General features: G+C 32.8%; 3 protein-coding genes across 3 annotated transcripts; 1 reads left to right on the forward strand and 2 right to left on the reverse strand.

The window, feature by feature from the left end:
• Positions 1–512: 512 nt before the first annotated feature.
• LOC118030467 (3'(2'),5'-bisphosphate nucleotidase 1) lies at positions 513–5,079 on the forward strand. The gene is made up of 8 exons (XM_035034587.2): positions 513–856; positions 2,431–2,506; positions 3,146–3,219; positions 3,325–3,530; positions 3,782–3,992; positions 4,082–4,180; positions 4,290–4,443; positions 4,679–5,079. The coding sequence occupies exons 1-8, from the start codon at positions 653–655 to the stop codon at positions 4,840–4,842; spliced, it is 1,188 nt and encodes a 395-aa protein (XP_034890478.1). The 5' UTR covers positions 513–652; the 3' UTR covers positions 4,843–5,079.
• A 390-nt stretch (positions 5,080–5,469) lies between these two features.
• LOC118030449 (2-oxoisovalerate dehydrogenase subunit alpha 2, mitochondrial) lies at positions 5,470–9,541 on the reverse strand. The gene is made up of 9 exons (XM_035034576.2): positions 9,135–9,541; positions 8,210–8,346; positions 7,893–8,070; positions 7,431–7,588; positions 7,257–7,356; positions 6,983–7,094; positions 6,754–6,893; positions 6,469–6,654; positions 5,470–5,938 (listed from the first exon to the last, which is right to left on the reverse strand). The coding sequence occupies exons 1-9, from the start codon at positions 9,399–9,401 to the stop codon at positions 5,771–5,773; spliced, it is 1,446 nt and encodes a 481-aa protein (XP_034890467.1). The 5' UTR covers positions 9,402–9,541; the 3' UTR covers positions 5,470–5,770.
• A 7,679-nt stretch (positions 9,542–17,220) lies between these two features.
• LOC118030476 (NAC domain-containing protein 104) lies at positions 17,221–18,515 on the reverse strand. Its single transcript, XM_035034600.2, has 3 exons — positions 18,159–18,515; positions 17,669–17,928; positions 17,221–17,569 (listed from the first exon to the last, which is right to left on the reverse strand). Exons 1-3 carry the CDS (start codon positions 18,325–18,327, stop codon positions 17,411–17,413), a joined length of 588 nt encoding a protein of 195 aa, XP_034890491.1. The 5' UTR covers positions 18,328–18,515; the 3' UTR covers positions 17,221–17,410.
• Positions 18,516–19,114: the final 599 nt, after the last annotated feature.

The following is a 19,114-nucleotide window of genomic DNA, read 5'->3' on the forward strand; positions in this document are numbered from 1 at the left end:
TAAAAAGATTTTAATATTCTTAGAAGTTAATGTTGAGTTGTTTATTTATTTATTTATTTGTGAAGAGACAAAGGTGATCGAGAATAAGTTAATTTAAAAATAACTTAACATATAAAGAATAAATGAAAAGATAAGAAATCTCCGTAATGTTTTTTTCATTGAAGTAAAGGAATGTTTTTTCTACTCCATTTGTTTGGTTCGATGAAGAGAAATATCGTTGGATTACCTAAGTTTCTTCCTCAAACGATTTCGTATATTTAAAAGAACTTAATAGATTTTTGTATACCAACTTTTAAAACTTGAATCTATTTTTTTTAAAAGTATCATAAAACAATTTTTACGGTTTATAATCCATTTTTATGTTAAGAATTCTGCCCACTTTCTAATAATAATAAAACATATTTTAAAAACTTAATTTAGACAATAAGAAGAAAATTGATTGTTAGTAGGATGTAACTCAAATATGATATCTTTGACTCAAAGTTATCCGACATGATCTGTTACAGGTATGCTACAATTATACAAAACACAACCATAGTGGTCGTGTGGTACTTGCCACTCATGCACACCAACCAAACTACTGTCTTATTAATCTTGAGCAGAGACAAGATAAAGAAATAAGGAGTGAGCAGGGATCTACCATCTACCAGGGATGTCCATAAATTTTTTAAGCATTATTGCAAAACCCAAAATCACTCTCACAACAAACCCTTTTCTTGTTTCCTCTCCTCTCCTCTTTTTCTCTAACAAAACCAAAACGAAACCCTCTATTCTAACAGCATTTTCATCGATGTCTTACGATAAAGAACTTGCTGCTGCCAAGAAAGCTGCCTCTCTCGCTGCCCGACTCTGCCAGGCACGGTCCCTTTCTTTGCCTCTTCCTGTTTTTCTTTGTTTGTGTACGCCTAGAGGGTACGTTGTTCTTAGATTGGGTCTGTTTGGATTTTTTGTATTGTGTTTTTCGTTGTTGAAAGATTGTGTTGGTTGGTTTTGGAGTGTGAGATCTTTATTTGAGCATGACCCAGATGCTGAATTTGTTGTTTGAGTGATGCCCTCATTTTGAAAATTTTGAAATCCATGTATTTTTTTTTTTCTGTTTGGGTTATATCTGTTGTTGTTGTGTGGTGGGTTTGGGGGGTATAAAGTTCTTTACTTGGAGCATGACCCAAAATCTTGATTTTGTTTTTACTCTTGTGGTGAATTTGGTTTTTATTTTCTGGTTAAAACTTTGTTTCTTGTGATAATTTTTATTTTGTTTAGAGAAATTTTGGATGGATGACTGAAAGGGGGGAAAAGGGAAGATATGGAGATGGTTGAATGGAAAGCATGCTACAGTTAGAGGGAGTTAGCTTTTCTGATGTTTTTTATTATACATTTTGCGGGCAACAGATTCTCATCTTCCATTGAGATGAGGTGTTTTTGTGGGACAAAAATATTCACCAATATATAAACTACCGTTGCTGGTGATTTCAAGAAAAATTTACATGGTTTTCAGTGGAAATCTTAACAAATGCAGTGTGGTGAAGGATACTCGAAGACTTCTTTTTGGCCTCCTTTTACATTTACAATGGGATTCAGACAAGGAGGGACATGAGATATGTTGGTAAATGGTGTCAGTCGGTGATGTGATTGAATTATACTGAAGATAGACCCTTTTGTGCATAGCACTCTCAATGGAAATAATGAGGAGAAACCTAGAAAAGTGTTGTATAAGGACAAGATATATCAGTCTGCAAAGTGAGGTTTCCCACTTGGCCTCTATCATTTCTCATGCTACACAGCTTTGGTGTGCTAGATATTTGATATATCAAGTGCAATTGTCGTACTCTAATATACTCAAAATTGAAATACTTAAGAACATTGCCTGTCTTCATTCCGGTCATTTGGTTTCCATTTAGTGCAATTTTGAATGCATTATGAACCTGTATTACCCTCAAACTTTTTTTTTTTGCATGTGGAGATTAAATTTAGGATTTGGAAAAATGTTTGCCTGGAGGTGCAATTTGACTTTTGCATACTGAAATACACCTTAAGTGCTTTAAGCATATATCTTCCAAGAATATACCAAGATTTTTTTCCCCCTGTTTAATCGATTATCTGAGATTATTCCCCTGATGTTGGGCTTGAATTGATAAATAATCACATCCTAAGGTTTTATTTGCTTATTTGTGTTTTTGTTTCCTGTGCGTGTTCTGTATAATTTTCTTCCCCTTTCGGACCAATGAAACTTGATTTTTGTGGCATTTGTTAGTCACCTTGTGATTAATTGTTTCATTTTTTAAACTATATCTTGTTAACATGATTTTATCCCTTTTCAGAGCAGATGATCTGTCATTTTGCATCCTGGCAACGAGTTTTGTAGATAGCTTGTATAGGGATATCTTTTCTTGTTATCTATAGCTGATTTCAAATAATTTTGCTTTCCTTCAGAAGGTGCAAAAAGCTATTTTGCAATCGGATGTCCAATCAAAATCAGATAAAAGTCCCGTCACAGTTGCTGATTATGGTTTGCTGCTAAACAATCCTATGAAATTATGTTGCTTATGTGCATTACCCTTTGTTTTTCCTTTCACTGATAGACCATTAATTTTTTTTTTTTTCAGATGCTTAAAAATGCTTTTTAGTCAATAGCCTGATGATTTATACTGTTGGCTTTTTTCTTTTTTCTTTTTTACCATAGGATGTTATATTTTCTAAAGCTATGTCTATAATTTCAAAAAGACAAGTGGCAAGCTATAATTAAGTTTAGTTTCTATTTTCATGTGCCAATTTTAGGAGCTGGGATGTATCCATTTGTTATAATCCACTTGATTACTATGGATGGTTGTGGTGTGCTATCTATGAGCGGTTTTTCACCTTGACATATGCTACTTCTTATCTGCTTTGAAGTTGTATTGTGAATGAGAACCACATTTAATTGTAACGATTCTCTTCTAGTGAATATGTGAATGTCTTGCTTCTACAGTCTCGACGCATTGGGTTTTAGTTGAATTTTCTCCATTTTTCATTGTTTGGAACAAAGCCTTTTGTTAGATCTTTATGCTGTGGATAATTTATTTTCTTAATATATTTCTTTCAGCTTTTAAGGTTGGTACAAAAGAAACTGCAGTTAATAACCCTTTTTGACACTTTCCTTTGATTCTAGGCTCTCAAGCACTAGTTAGTTATGTTCTGCAGAGGGAGCTTCCTTCTGAACTATTTTCATTAGTGGCTGAGGAGGTAAATGGCAGGAATTTTAGAATTTTTCTAGGACATGCAGAAGCTTTTTTCTTTCATTGTTTATATATCAAATTCACTAACATAACTTTTGGGGAATATTTCTAGGATTCGGAAGATCTCTGCAAGGATGGTGCTCAGGAAACTCTAGAGCGCATTACAAAACTTGTTAATGATATTCTAGCTAGTGATGGATCATATAGTGATTCTACTTTATCCACGGATGATGTTGTCAAGGCCATTGACTGTGGCAAATCTGAAGGTGGTTCTCGAGGCAGACACTGGGTTCTGGATCCTATAGATGGTACTAAAGGGTGAGTTTTGAAACTTGGTTTTTGAAATGAATGACTGTGCTGTAAAGGCATATGCTACCATGATTTTTTTCAATGTGAGAAGTGGGCATCCACGACACCATAATAGGATGAAGTTGTGCTTCTTAACTACAACATCCATGCTTTTGATTGAATGTACACCTTTTTTTTTTGCAAGGCTGTCATTTTCCTCTTTTATTTGCTCAATGAACTCGCTATGGCAAATTGAATCATGCTAATGGAATTTTATATAGGTTCTTAAGAGGAGATCAATATGCAATAGCTTTAGCATTGCTAGATGAAGGGACAGTAGTGTTGGGTGTCTTGGCTTGTCCCAATCTTCCATTAACTTCCATTGCTGGTGGCTCTCAACATTCTTTGCCTGGTGCAGTTGGTTGCCTTTTCTTCTCTGTAGTTGGTGGTGGAACTTACATGCATTCACTGGATAGCTCTTCAGCAGTGAAGGTCAGTGCACTAGATATATTATTTCCAGATGACATGTATTCCCATGGTTGTCTGTGATTTGTATCAAATGTCTTCTTGGTATCGTGCAGGTGCAAGTCAGCTCAATTGACAATCCTGAAGAAGCATCATTCTTTGAATCATATGAAGCAGCACACTCCATGCATGATCTATCCAGTTCTATTGCCAAAGTATGACAACTCTCCATGCTTCCACAACCCTCTTTCTATCACTCTCTTCCAAAAAAAGAAAAAAAAATGATTTTAGTTCTAAAATTCTGAATGTTTAATTTCTGGACAGAAACTTGGTGTCAAAGCACCACCAGTTAGAATTGATAGCCAAGCAAAGTATGGTGCTCTGTCCAGAGGAGATGGGGTCATTTATCTGCGATTCCCACATAAAGGTTACCGTGAAAAAATATGGGATCATGCTGCTGGATACATAGTGGTCGCAGGTATAGAAAATATTCACTTGCCATTATTTTTTAAGGTCACACGCACCGAAGTCAGGTTAAGGACAGAAGTAGCCATAATTTGTAGAGCTTCAGAATAACTGCTTTCCTCTAACATATATGTCCTAATTTGTGTTGGTATTTCATATTGTCATAGGCCTTTAGTGCTTGAAATTTTGGATAAAATTTGAATCAACATCTTGTTTACATTATGTGTTGTGTCAAATGACATCTGCAGAAGCTGGGGGAGTGGTCACCGATGCTGCAGGGAACCCCTTAGATTTTTCAAAAGGAAGATACCTGGACCTGGACACAGGCATCATTGTTACAAATCAGAAGTTGATGCCATCACTTTTAAAGGCTGTTAGAGAATCCATAGAGGAGAAAGTTTCATCATTGTGATTCTTTCCTGATGAATGATTGTCTTTTCCTTTGCTAAGTTGGTTAGCAAGTTGAATCATCTTTACATTTTGAATCTTCCAATGTTTGCCCAATGTCTGCTGGGCACGAAACTCTTGCTATTTAAAAATCCAAATATATTATCTGATGCTCAGCAATTATATGAATGCGATGCTTCTAAGCTGCAAAAATTTAGGGTTCCAAGAGCTTACTGACGTTTTGCTTCCTTTATATTTGTCAGCTATTTTTTGGCCTTGACAAAATAACTATTCTTTAGAATTGATGTGTATGCTATGCCTGCCATGTTTCTTTATGAAAACATGAAAGGCTTTTCCCTGAATTTAAACTGGTTCATATCGATCCCAGCCTCCAATAGAGCTCCCTGCAGAGACGATTCATCAATAGTTTCCTTCGAACATCGTGCAAATGGTCTGCTCATATCTATCTCCACGCCACTCAACCAAGAAATCCCGTGCATGCATGTTTTTCAGCTGCGAGTAGGAGGTAGCTCAATGCTTAGATAGCTGGTACCCTGCTCATGATAGTCTCTTTAAACCAACGTGTAATGTTGTTAGATTAGTGATAATTGTGCTATTCTAATTACAGTTGTGGTTAGACGGTTAAGCAAAATTTTATTGCAAACCCAAAAGGCCAAATATTCTTGCTTTAAATCCAAGTTTCCTGCGTAATGGAAATGGAATCAGCATAAGATTTGAGTTCCTTTATGAACAAAACATAATTCCACAAACCATTAACCGGATTGAATGCTCCATTGACGAGCTCACGGACATGTGGATCTTGCATTTGACCACACCACCAGATCTAATAACTATATAGCTGTTCTAACTAATCAATTGAAGGGCAGAATCAAACCCTAATTAAAGATCAGTTTAATTCGCAGTTGATGGGGAACTTTCATTATTGAACAAGTTTACAGAGGAAAGTCTGATGGGTAATCTTGTGGGTGTATCTTGATGGTCTCTCTAAGCCCTTTCTCTTGCTCGCTGAGGTTGGACGGGGGAACATCATACACATCCGTGAAAATGTCCACAAGTGGAGGTTTCTCTGTTCTCTCTGCTACTTGAATTGCATCTAATAGCTGTTACAAGATTGTTAAGAGTAGGAAAACATCATCGAGAAATGCTTAAACTTCCATATCAAAACAAAATTACACAAGTTCCAAGAGAGACTTCAAGAAAAAAAGTTATCCAATTTTTCTCAATGATGTGGTTTAGCTAATTTACATGAATATTATTGCCAATCTTAGAAAGAAAGTATACATCACATACCATTAGGTGCTCTATATTCTGTATATAATATCTAACACATTTTGTGGAAAATTGTAGGAGTAAGGAGTCAGCTTAGTTTCCCCAGATAATTGAAATTGGTGAATTTAAATTGCAAAGTGCTCCAGTTTCAAGATTCTTTTTAAGAATGCTTCTGGGACTGCCATGATCCTAGGAAATACTGTCACGTGATCCTTTTTCTTGAGTTAAGAATAAATGCTGCTTTGTTGTGCCACTAAGTGAACGGCTAAGTTGCTGATAGTTCATTAAATGCAAACTTTGACATGGTAGTACGGTATAGAGTTTCAGCAACTTTATTTCAGTTCAAACAAACAAGTTTTACCTGCTTCCTCACATTGCTTCGAAGCTCTGACTCAGCTTCACCACTCCACCAACCATTGCTTTCTATCCATTTTCGGAATCTAGTAATAGGGTCTCTTGCTGATCTCCACAGCTCAATTTCATCAACTGGGCGATACTTGGTGGAATCATCTGATGTGGAGTGGTGTCCCACTCGATATGTCAGAGCCTGATGAGAGAAGGATCAAAAGAAACACTGAAATTGCAAGAGAAATTTCAAAGTAAACCCAAAAAAGGTTCAAAAGTGGCAAAGCAGTTGTCCTTCTACCTCAACTAAGATTGGTCTTTGTTCACGTATAGCCATTTCACGAGCAGCACGAACTGTACTATATAAGGCAAGAGTATCATTACCATCTACACGTATACTTCGCACTCCATAAGCCTCCCCTCTGACAACAATACCATCACCTGCCAAAATGTGGAGTGACACAAGATAACATTTAGACATAGAAACAGTTTATGCTTTGAATAGTTAAATTCTGAGAAAAGGAGAGTACTTCGGAACTGGTCTGAAGTAGGAGTACTAATAGCCCATCCATTGTTGCGACAGATAAATAAAACTGGGGCCTCCGTGACTGCCGCAAAATTTAAAGCGGCATGAAAATCTCCCTAAAAATGCTTGATCAGTTAGGAAAAATGACAAACAAAAGCATAATCCCTTGGGATTAATAGATTCACAATTTCTTAGAAGCAAGTGAAGCAGAATCATTCTGTTGTCCCTTTTGTAGTGGCATTCTATCATACTAACCCCTAAAATGAAAAGACACAAACCTCACTTGAGCCACCATCACCAAAATAAGTCACCGCACATGCATCTTTTCCATCCATTTTAAGAGAATATGCAAGACCGACGGCATGCGGAAGTTGTGAACTGATGGAAATAAGAAAAAATTAATTACTCAGAAAGAGTGTCATACAACTAGCACCAAAGTTTTATTATCTTACGCAATTGTCGATGCTACTGTAAAGTAATTAAGCTTTTTTGATCCATAATGGATAGGCATCTGCCTGCCTCTGCAATCATCACCTTTGTTACTGAAACACTGATTTGCAAATTGTTGAAGGGTAAAACCACGCCATAATAGGACTCCAGGTTCCCTGTACTGCAATGTATAGAAAATGAGTCATTTTCTTTTACCAGAATGTGTTGGGCTTGCTAGTGCACTTATAAGGGGATGGAATTCACATTCACATTAGAAAAGGAAGGAAAAGAACTCAGCCAAATTCAATCTAGATTTGTAAAACCTAACAAGTATAAAGAAACCTTCCATGTTCTATATCATGCTTGCAGTCACATGTTTTGATTGTTAGAGTGAGTACGTTTATGTGTGTGTGCGAGTTAAAGAGGGTTGGGGTGATGCTGGAGAAGATGGTGAGGAAGTAAACATGTATGTATGTACGTGTAACCTGTGGAACAACAAAATCATCAATGGTAAGAGCTGCTGCTGATGCAATATTAATGGCCTCTTCTCCAATTGTAGTCAGATAGAATGAAATTCTTCCTTGCCTCTGGGCTTCATAGAAGATAGTGTCCATGGTTTGAAGAGTAGCCATGTCACTGTACATCTTTACAGCAATTTCCTTACTGACCTATTTTAAACAATAGCTTGTGAGGCTCTTTCCTTCCAGTCAATAAGATATGAAAAGGGTAAAACAAAAACACCATTCCTTTTGCCAGAGGAGGGAGGACCAGGAAGAAAAGGGTAAGAGATAAAAAGAATTACCCAACATCGATGCTGCCCTGTATCAGCTGACCATCATCATCAAGAACACGGTAGCAGGGAATCCGCTCCTTGCGAGATTCAGATATAAATCTCATTTCAGGGGTGAATGCAACCTGTCCCCCTGGGAAATCCAAAAACTACAATAAAAGGGAGCTTTGATGAGTATATATACATGTTCGTGCTCACACACACACAATCATACCCATCCCAACCAGCAGCCTAATTCAAAGCACTACATGTACCTCCTAATTCTAAGTAATTTACATAATTATTGTTCTCAGTCTGTTCTAAAATACATGTTAAGAGTTCTATATGAAAGTTATTGCAGTAATAAAATTTTAACCGATGCATCTTACGTCAATCAAATGCCACTTCATTTTCTCCTGCTGCAGGGCATCTAACAATAATCATCACCCATGAGGCAGTAGTCTAACAAGGATTATTTTGAAAACTTAATAGCAAAAACACGTGGAGATTTGATGAAAATGATCTCCAACAAAGATGATGAATCATTAATTACTGCTGCTTATTAAATGTAAATATTAATATTTCTTTATTTTCTTTCTTAGCAATTGCTGTGCTACAAAACCCAGCAGTCATAAAAAATTAAAATCATAACCAATAAGATAGTATCAGAATTAGCTAAGAAATTGAGTACCCTATCCTTTCTCATAAAACCAATGCCCCCCTCACAAATTTGAGGCCATTTTGCACAATGTCATCAATCACATTACATTTCCTTACATATCATCACTCAAAATCAACTCCCAGCTAAATCTAGTAATTCAACAACAAACAAAAGCAAAACATAACTGAGCATCAAATCCATACATTCCAATAATTATCTCCCAAAAATTTACTCTTTCTGCAAATCCATCATCACTAATAAACACAACAATAACATAACATTTATGGTCTATAATACCTGACTGCTGGCCCCATTACTGTGCACCCCAGACCTTTGATGAGGTTTAGTGGACTCAAAACGCCGAGTCCTATAAAGGGTCGGTTTGTTTTCAAAAACTGAACTTTCATTCCTCAAATCTTTAGCAAGTGAAGCTGTAGATAGTGTAATGTGATCATTGTTCAAAGAAGACACGGAAGAACTCAAGTTAGTGAGACCCAACAAACCCATCTTTGATTTGACAAGGTTGATGATATTGTTTCTTGATTGTCTCACACACACTGCCATGAAACCACTGAGTTATGTACGGTTGTTGTTAGAGAGAGAAAGAAGAGAGAGAGAGAGGTTTGGGAGTATTGTTATAATTACAGGGAGGAGAAATGAACAGGGAAACGTGATAGGGAGATGGTTGGTCGTCGATGACACTTGTTGCCTTACGTGGAAGCCAAAGCCATTCAATTACGTGAGTGATTAAATAAATCCATGTTGGTTTGTCTACTTTGTGATTTTAAATAATATGGTCCCTTTTGTCTTAAGAAATTTCAATCAAGTATATCCTTAAACCTTACTTTAATGGTTTTAATTTTCTTTCCTTTTTTTTTTTAAAAAAAAAGGGAGAAAACCTCAAAAACACCCTCTAAGTATACATATAGTCTCAATTTTACTTGTTTTTTTTTTTTTTTAAAAAAAAGACAAGATTGATTATTTTTTGTTTGATTCGGTTTTTATTAAAAAAATAATCAAATTAAAATTTATTTTAAAAAAAACCAAAATCGGTTCAAACCGACCAGTTTTGGTTTGGTTTTTAGGACAAAAATTGATTTGGCTCGGTTTTTTTTGGTTTGACTCAATTTTTTCTAGGTTTTTTCGGTTTGGGTTCGGTTCGGTTTTTTTATTTTATTTCAGATTTATAAAAACAAAACCGAATCGAACTAATCGGTTTTTTCAAAATTTTAATCGATTTTGTTTTATGGTTTGGTTTTTTCAACTATTTGTTTTTTGATCTTGTCGGTTTAATCGGTTTTTAGGATTTTTTGCTCACCCCTAGCAAGGCCACTCTCAACTTGGTATTTTTCTGTCTTTTTCTTTATTTTTAAACTGTATTCAATTTTCATTTTTAATATAGTTATTAAATAATATTATAAATTTTTATTTAAATTTAATTTTTTTTTTAATTATTCCATAACTAATACGAAAATAATAATATTAATAATAAATTTTTCATAAAAATTCAATTCAAGTTATATTTTTCTTGATGGTTTTTTCTTTCTTTGCTATGCCTTGAAGCTGAGCTTGTATAAAAACTCATCCCAAATATCCTGTAAAAACTAGCTGTAATAACTCAAAATATGCAGGTTCAGGTCTGCGCTAAACATGAAGCCCATGAGGGAAAATCCGTGTTCAATTCAGACTACTCTCACAAGGGTAAACATCGGTGCCGGCATCGGAATCATGACTCTGTGCCGGCATATTCCCCCTCGTTTGCTCGGAGAAAAGAAAAGAAACTTCTTTGAAGGAGAAGGCTTCACGGCATGCTTTGGTTACTTTTCTTCATGGTGCTAAACATGAGCACCAGGAATGTTATAATTATAGGAAGATTATTAAAATATTTGTTGTTTATTTATTAAAGCTTCATATGCCGAAAAGGTTACTACGAATACCCTATTATTAACAATGGATATAAAATTAAAAATGAAAAAAAACTATTTTCTTTAGACAAAAAAACTATTTTCTTTAACAAAAAAATCTATAAGAGTTTTTAGAAATAATTAAAAATATTTATTTATTTTTTCAAAAAAATTTCGCATCAGGCTTTCCAGTCAAAAAATCAATGATATTTTTGTGTGTCCATCACTGGAAAAAAATCGTTATGTTTTGATACCGATTGAAGTAGGAGAGAACAAAAGATACAAAAGCATCATGATCACGAGGAGAATCTTTAAATACTTGGTGCTTATTCATTTAAGTCTCCAAGTCTCCCTTACTAAAATATATTACAATCCTTTATGTAAATGTAAGTAAAAAGTAAAAAATCATATTAACAAAAAATAAAAAGAGAATAGATTTTACCATACCCCTCCTCACAAAATATTATTCACTTAAATAATTTTTTTTTTAATTTCATCATTCAACATTAAATTTATTAGAGATTAAGTTTCATAATTATTTTTAAATTATTTTTTATAAAGTTTTCTTAATTTTATGACCTGGACTACAAGTCTGACAATCTAATTTGATTGATTCAAGTTTTTTTTTTTCTAATTAGTTTTTTTTTAATTTATTCTTCAACATTGAGTTGACTGGGAATCAAGTTTCATAATTTGTTTTAATTTGCTTTTTATTAGGTTATCCTTATCTTATGACTCGATTCACGAGTTCGACTAGTTAATTTAGATTAAATTGAGTTGTTGTTTTTTATGTCTTTTTTAATTGATTTTTTCAATTTTAATTTCTTCCTTCAACATTAAATTTATTGGAGATTAGACATCACGACTGTTTTCAATTTATTTTTTATGAAGTAGTCTTAATTTCATGAGTTAGATCACAAATTTGATAAGTTAACTTAATTGACTCGATTTTTTTATTTTTTATAATATATTTTTTTTTAATTTCATCCTTCAATATTGAGGTTGATTGAGAATTAAGCTTTATTATTTGTTTCAATTTGCTTTTTATGAGATTATTCTTGTCTTATGATTCGAGTCATGATTTAGCAGGTAACTTGAGTCGTTTTTATGTTCTTTTTTTAATTGATTTTTTTTTAATTTTATCTTTCAACATTGAATTGATTACAAATTTTTCTTCATAATTTATTTTAATTTTCTTACTATAGGTTATTTCGGTCTCATAATCCAAGTCACGGGTTAACCCTGGTTGAATCAAGTCATTTTTTGTTCCATTTTTAATTGATTTTTTAAAATTTAATCGTTCAATATTTGATTTATTAAAATTTGAGCTTTATAATTTATTTTGATTTGTTTTTCATGAGTTTATTATGATCTCGTGAGTTGGCAAGCAGATTGACAAGTTAACACTGGATGAACCAAATTAGTTCAATATATTGGGGTCTCAATATTTATATGAAAAAAATCTCATATTTAATATTTATTTTAAATCAAACTATGTTTTTGCATGTCATCTAGGTTGTCTTTGGATCCACAAAGTTAACCGAGTCACATTGAATTAGTCTTCACACGATTTAAAAAAATTTTGTGCTAGAAAACACATAAGCAAAAATGCATGAATATTTTTTTTAACATTAAAAAAATTTAATGTAACCCACACCATAGCACTGACCAATGATCTAAAAATTATTTTCTTCAAATAAAAAAACTAAAAAAAGCCTAATAATAGTGAATAGAAAAATAAAATAAAAAAATCTTTTAAAAAAAAAAAAAAACAGTGATAACAAGATGCACGTTGAAGTTATTGATATAAGCCTACTTAACCGTTTTGGAATCAAATTGTTCAGAAAATTCACCTCCATTATCAGAATCCTTCTGCGAAACCAGTGCCGAATTTTAATCTCATTTCAAGAGGCTTGATTTTAGTTAGTAATCTGAAAAGCAATAACAAGGAATAAAGTACATGTTCAAGCATATACTCTGAGCTCAAGAAATGAATAAAAATAAACAATATATATTTCAAGAAAAAAAACCTGTGCGTAAATTAAAAGGTGCGGTCACTAAACTTGATCACTGCACTACCCATCCCACCCCAAGTTAAACCCGATGACACAATCACCATTTCAGTTTTGGTCTCGAAAGAATGAATACATACGTATGTTGTGACTAAAACCAAGAATCAAGCAATTAACAAGACAATGTTGTCTGGAAATTCTTAAAACTAATCAAACCATGTTCAAGGATGCCTGTTTAAAGGCTTCGACACGTTCAATGACATTGCTTTTCTCTGGTTTTCTCTGTGATCAAACATATCATTGAACATGCAAGGAGAAGGGAAAGGAAAGCTATGATTTTCAATGCAAGAACTATAGAAGCCAGTCTGAAACATTAGAATATATATAGCTGAGGAAACCTGAAAAAGCTCATCGAAAATATCAATTCATCCAATCGATTTTGACTAATAAACTGGCCTAATCAGGCAGGATCTCTAAATGTAGAGGAGAAAGAGATCCATGATGATTTCTAAATTAGTTCGAAGCACAGAGATTAAGTCAATATTGAAAACTAAAAGGTGAAATCAGAACTCTAAAAATCCGAACGGCAAAGAGGAATCGAAAAGCCGAATCTGAACAGAGAAGAACACCATGTGCAGGAAAAAAAAAAAAGCGATAACCAAGAGAGATAGAGAAATTGTCTACAGAACATCATATTTTCTGCTAGGCAAAGAATGGCTGGCAATCTACAGCAAAATCTCCTTCTCATCATGTTGTGTGAACTTGCTCCGAAACCGATCATTAAAAAGCACCGAGAAGCTGTTATTACATCAGGAAAACAATCACAGAGTGCAAACTACCTCACCTTTTCGATTCTGAAATTTCAATTTATGATTTCCGATGTGAACTTCTCGCTATACCTGAAGGTGGATCCTTACGATTCCGGATCCTGGAAGGTTTTACAGAACAGTGTATTTCACTGGATAGGGCCCTTGTTTGTTTCGGAAAAAAAAAGTGATTCTCGAGCTTGATGTTGAAACCGAACAATCAGTACCTTATGGATTCCGGAAAACAGTCTTTAGAAATTGAAGAAATAATGTTCTTGGCCGAGTTGAAGGGGGCGCTTATGCTTCTTTTTTTTATCAGAATCGAGATGTCCCAGAATTATAGATATGGATGAGAAAAAACTAAAGACAATAATGAACGGGTTAAAGAAGTGCAGTATCGATATCAGTGCATGCATACCTGAAGGGAGCATGCCTGTGTGGTCCTCGGTTCCAAGTCTGGAATTTTGACCCGGCTTACACTTCAAATAGAAAATAGTTTTTGAGAAAATTATGTTTTATAAATAATATGAAAATCTGAAATAACTTAGAAAGTTGCTTAAATAGAAGTTAAACCGAATTAGGTTAAGAGGAAAAACAATCCAAGAACAACTAGAAAAATAAATAAAGAAATTAAAAAATAACTAGGAAAACAAAAATTAATAATTTTAAAAAGCATTTTTTGCCTGAAACTTGGGGCATGTTTCCAATCTTAGCTATTGCTAGCGGGCTAACCCTCTTGGAAAACAGGACTCGTAGAACATTTTGATAAAATTCCAGTCTAATTTGACAATTAAATTAAAAATTATGATTGTTTTTATTAAAAAATTTGTTTGACACGTTAGTTTTTCTCATAGTTTCATTTTATTTATCCAGTCTATAAACATATACTTTGGTCTAAACATGTCAGATTTTAAGATGAAAAAAACCCTGATTGCATCGGAGAAAGGATACGTCGGCTATTAATTAGAACAAATGTATATGCTTGCTAGCTAGTTCATCATGATTCATGAGGTCCTTTACCATTGTTGCACATATTCTAATTAACTATGTTGCTCTGCCTGTTCTTCTTATGGTTATCAAACCTAATCTCTAGACTAACCTGGAAAATGACATGGGTTATTCAATTATTGTATTAACATGCTGATCATCAACTTAATCTAAATCAATTATTTTTATTAAAACATTGTTATATTCTTTTTAGAAAAAAATCTTTAATACTAACCCGGCTATGTATGAATTAATTAGGTTTGATAAGGTTAACCAGATTGACCGAGTTATTTAGATTATACCTAATTCAATTCAATTAAAAATCATAACAAATCAAGCCTCTAGATCCTAATTTTTTAGGTAAACTCGTTAAACTGAACCGTATTTAATAACTATAACTTGTTTGTTTGTGGGTTTTAATCTTAATTTGGTAAGTAGTGTAATTGAAATAAAATATTTTTATATAAACATCTTAATCTAAAAAGTTTAAGTTATTAGTTAAGATATCATATTATAATTTATATAATTCTCTAATACATTTCTTTAAGTGAAAACTTTTTAAATTTAAAACTTACATAGACTTATATATTTTTATGTTTTAACTTTTATCAAATAAAATAGAAATTATAAGATTTAAAATTATAATTGTTTAATTATCAAAATTCTAATAGCATATAATATAAATGTCCTATATAAAATCTTAAATTATCACATCAATTTTAAAATATAAATTATATAATTATTTAGTACTTTGTTTCTTCTCTTGATGATTTTCATCCGGCAATATCATGAGGACATTAAACATCTTGTCTCTGGTCATAAACTTCTTCGAATATTATTTTTGTTTGTTTCTACTTTATTTCAACATGTTCATTGTCTTCACCCCTTTTGAAGCAGGCAAAATACGCATCCCTAATTATAATTATCTGAATCCAAACATATAGAAACAAGATTTTTTTATTGTGGTAGACCCAATTTTCATAAATTTCCAATCAATAATCAGAGCAACCAAACACTTTATAATTTGTTCAATCATTAACATATGTAAGAATTAACGTGGTTGGCGACTTGGTGGTTGGACATTTAAATTTAGCTCTTTCCTGGATTCAAAGTAAGTGGCTGGCCAGTACCAATAATGATAGCCAATTGGAATTTATTTCTATTTTGTTTCAAAATATGCCATAAATATTTCTTTCAATTTTGTTTTAATTGTAATTCTCTATAAATTGAGCATAAGTCCTCTGGTTTAAAAATAAATTATAAATTAATAAATTATAATTTTATTTTTTCATTGGCTACCTATTATTCAAGGAGTGTGTAAGTTGGATATTGTTTGTTAAAATTTTGTTATTATTTTTGATATAGTGTGTTTTAAAGAATAATATAAATAATATTTTAGAATTTCATATAAAAATTTAAACTATTGGGTTAAATTAATTATTTAATAATATCAGACTTTTGATTATCAAGCATTCATTATTTTAAATTTTATTATTCTTATTTATTTGATTAAAATTAAACACAAGGTAATATGGGTATATAAAAGTTTTAAACTCAAAAAACTTTCATTTAAGGGGATGTGTTATAGAATAATATAAATTATATATTAAAATATCATCTAATTTAATACAAAATTAAATTCAAAACATAAAATTTTTATTCTATTTATTGTTAAATTATTAATTTCTGCATAAGGCCGTGGAATGGTCGCACAATTTAAATGAATATTGCTTCAAATTCAATAGGCTTTTGTGCGATCTAGGCTTTTGAAATGGTGTGTGAATAATCGTGTTTACTTTTAAAAAATCGTTTTTTTTGTTTTTATTTTCATTTTTCTATTAATTTTAAAAATATTTTTTTAAGAAAAACTTAGAAACATGTTTATTAAAAAATATCTTTTCAAAACAAAAGACAAAGTTCTTGTTTGATTTAAATAAAAAATAATAAAAAGAATTGACCATAAAATACTTGAGGAAGCAAACAAAATTATCATTTTTATTTGATTCGATGTTCTTCGGTTCTAGAAAACCAAGGAACTAAAAAACAAATATTTCCAATAAAGAATATTTTATTTTCAATTAATAAATGTGTTTTTTTTTAATTTTATATTTATTAAAAAAAAATAAAAAATCTATCATAAATAAACAAAACCAAAAAAAAATCTCTCTTTTTTCATCTATCAGCTTTACCATTTCTTTTTATTATGTCTGGGATTGGGCCCATATTTAAAGTTACCCAATATAGTGGTGTTCTGGTGCGTGTAAGCAAGCTTCCTTTTGATTTACCACTCATTCCATTTCCTTCAACAATGTCGAGCTCTAGTAGACATAATACCGTATGTTTATATGGGGGTCGAAAGACGTTAAAAAATACACATAAAAAAGTCTAATATACATAATAAAATAGTATTTAATTATTATCTTGAAATAAATGAGATAAAGAAATATGAAGGATACGTCTCATTATACTCTTTTTATTGTTTTTAAAAGAGAAATTGTTTTTCCAAAACTAGAAGCAGAAAATGGTGGGGGCAAAGGAAGCCATGCAAGACCACAGATATAGTGGGAGCAGGGCACTAGGCAACGTGTTAAAAAATAAAATATTGTGTGCTAGTTAGATTTGCAGATAGTGCGTTGAAGATCTTACAACAAAGGACTGAATCTCAATCTCTGTATGTGAAAACTGATATTATATTTTTAAAACTCAAAAATGATGAATTTCGATACATCATCACAGCAGAACAAGTCTCCCACAAGCAAAACGTCTAAGAACACTGTTAATTTTATCTAAATTAAACATATAAATTAAGATGTGCGTGTTTGCACATGATTCATTAACATATAAGCCGAAACAATACTCAGAAACTAATTTGGAAAACTTATATCATCGAGATCATCCATTGATAAGAACATCTCATCGAGGCATGAAAGCTCGGTGCCATCATCATCACTACTGTGGTTTAAACTCCTGGAACAGCTTCCTTCCCTCTGATACACTCGACATAGGATCCATTTACTGCAATCCTGCACCAGACAATTAAAAATCATAATATTAGATTGAATATTTATAACTGATGGTGTACGTATGTGAATATAAAAAAGAAACTTAAAGATTTTACTTACTAATTTTTGCTTTCTCTTGTAGGATTTGCCATTCGATTTACCACTGCAAAGATGATATTCCTGCATCATCCAATTTGTTTCTACACCTTCGGGACCAATGCAGTACACAAGGTATTTCTTTAATCCAACCTTCTTACCAGCACTCGAACTAAATATAGGTTCTTCGGTATCTAATGGCTTCCAAAACCCATTTCCTGTTGCTTGGTTCTCCATCACTCGACTAAAGTAGTACCACTGGTTTTCACTCGACAGAGCCCTGCCTGTCCAACTCAAAAGGATAGCAACTAGTACTTAGCTATTTCTTTGAACCAATATATGCAACTCTCTTGTTTTTTGTTTCCTCTTTATGTCTAAGAAGATGAAAACAAACCCTCGCTTGATCTAGAATGCAATACATAACTTACGGGGAGAAAAATCAAAGGAGAAAGAAGGAAAAGGTTGAGAAAAAAAGAAGAACAATCAAGATGTACAGGGATAAATTAATAATTACCTTCAAGCTGCCAAGGATCCTGAGGATAAAGACCAAGATCGGGAATGATGTCAGGGTGGCAAGGTAAGAGAGAGGCCTTGCGATCGAGAAAGTGAAGGATGAGCTCTTCATCAGATGGGCTGAAAATAAATCCAGGAGGAAGGTTGCCGCTGCAGCCATGATCGCCCATGTCTGATCAACAGAAGCAGAGAAAAACACTCGAGGCAACCTTGGTTTTCTTGCTAAGTTACTCGGGATGGTGCTTGCTTGTGGCTATCCTATGGCCTTGACATATATAGAGGTGATGAGTGAGAAGAGAAGACAGTACTGATTGCTGCACTATGACTCAAGAATTAGATATGGGTCAAGGGAGAAAAGGCGGCTGCAAATGGATCATGCGTGATAAATATAGCCCTTTGCATTAAATAAATTGATTAGGATAATTAATTAAAGCAATTCGGTATGTCAGGTAATTTTCATTATCATAAACAGGCAATTAAGTGATGAGATTAATGGATTAGGCACTGCACGTTGGACATGATCCCTTCGCGGTGATATTTATTAATTAATTGTTCTCCCAAAAATATGTTATCGCCATTCAAAAATATTAGCAAGATGTGATGACAACGTGATGTCATCCCATTACAATAGCTTGGATTTTTATTATTTTTTGAAGAGATCAGGCATGTAGCTTGGAAGTGGAGTGACGATTTCAACACTATCCGATAGATATCAATGTGCTATTCTACGACTTGGAGTCAACACAGGTCGTATAAATTCTATATACAACTATTAAATTGAAGGCGTATCATTCTAAAACTATTACAAAAAAAAAAAAAAAAATTATAACAGGAAAAATTAAAAAATAACAATAAAAACGCTCATAAGTTATTGGATCATTTATTAAAATGTGGGATCCAATAATAAATCCATTATCAAGAGTTTTTTTTTTTTTAATGTTTAACCATTTTATTTTA

The sequence above is a fragment of the Populus alba genome, chromosome 5, assembly GCF_005239225.2.
Source record: "Populus alba chromosome 5, ASM523922v2, whole genome shotgun sequence".
NCBI lineage: Eukaryota > Viridiplantae > Streptophyta > Magnoliopsida > Malpighiales > Salicaceae > Populus > Populus alba.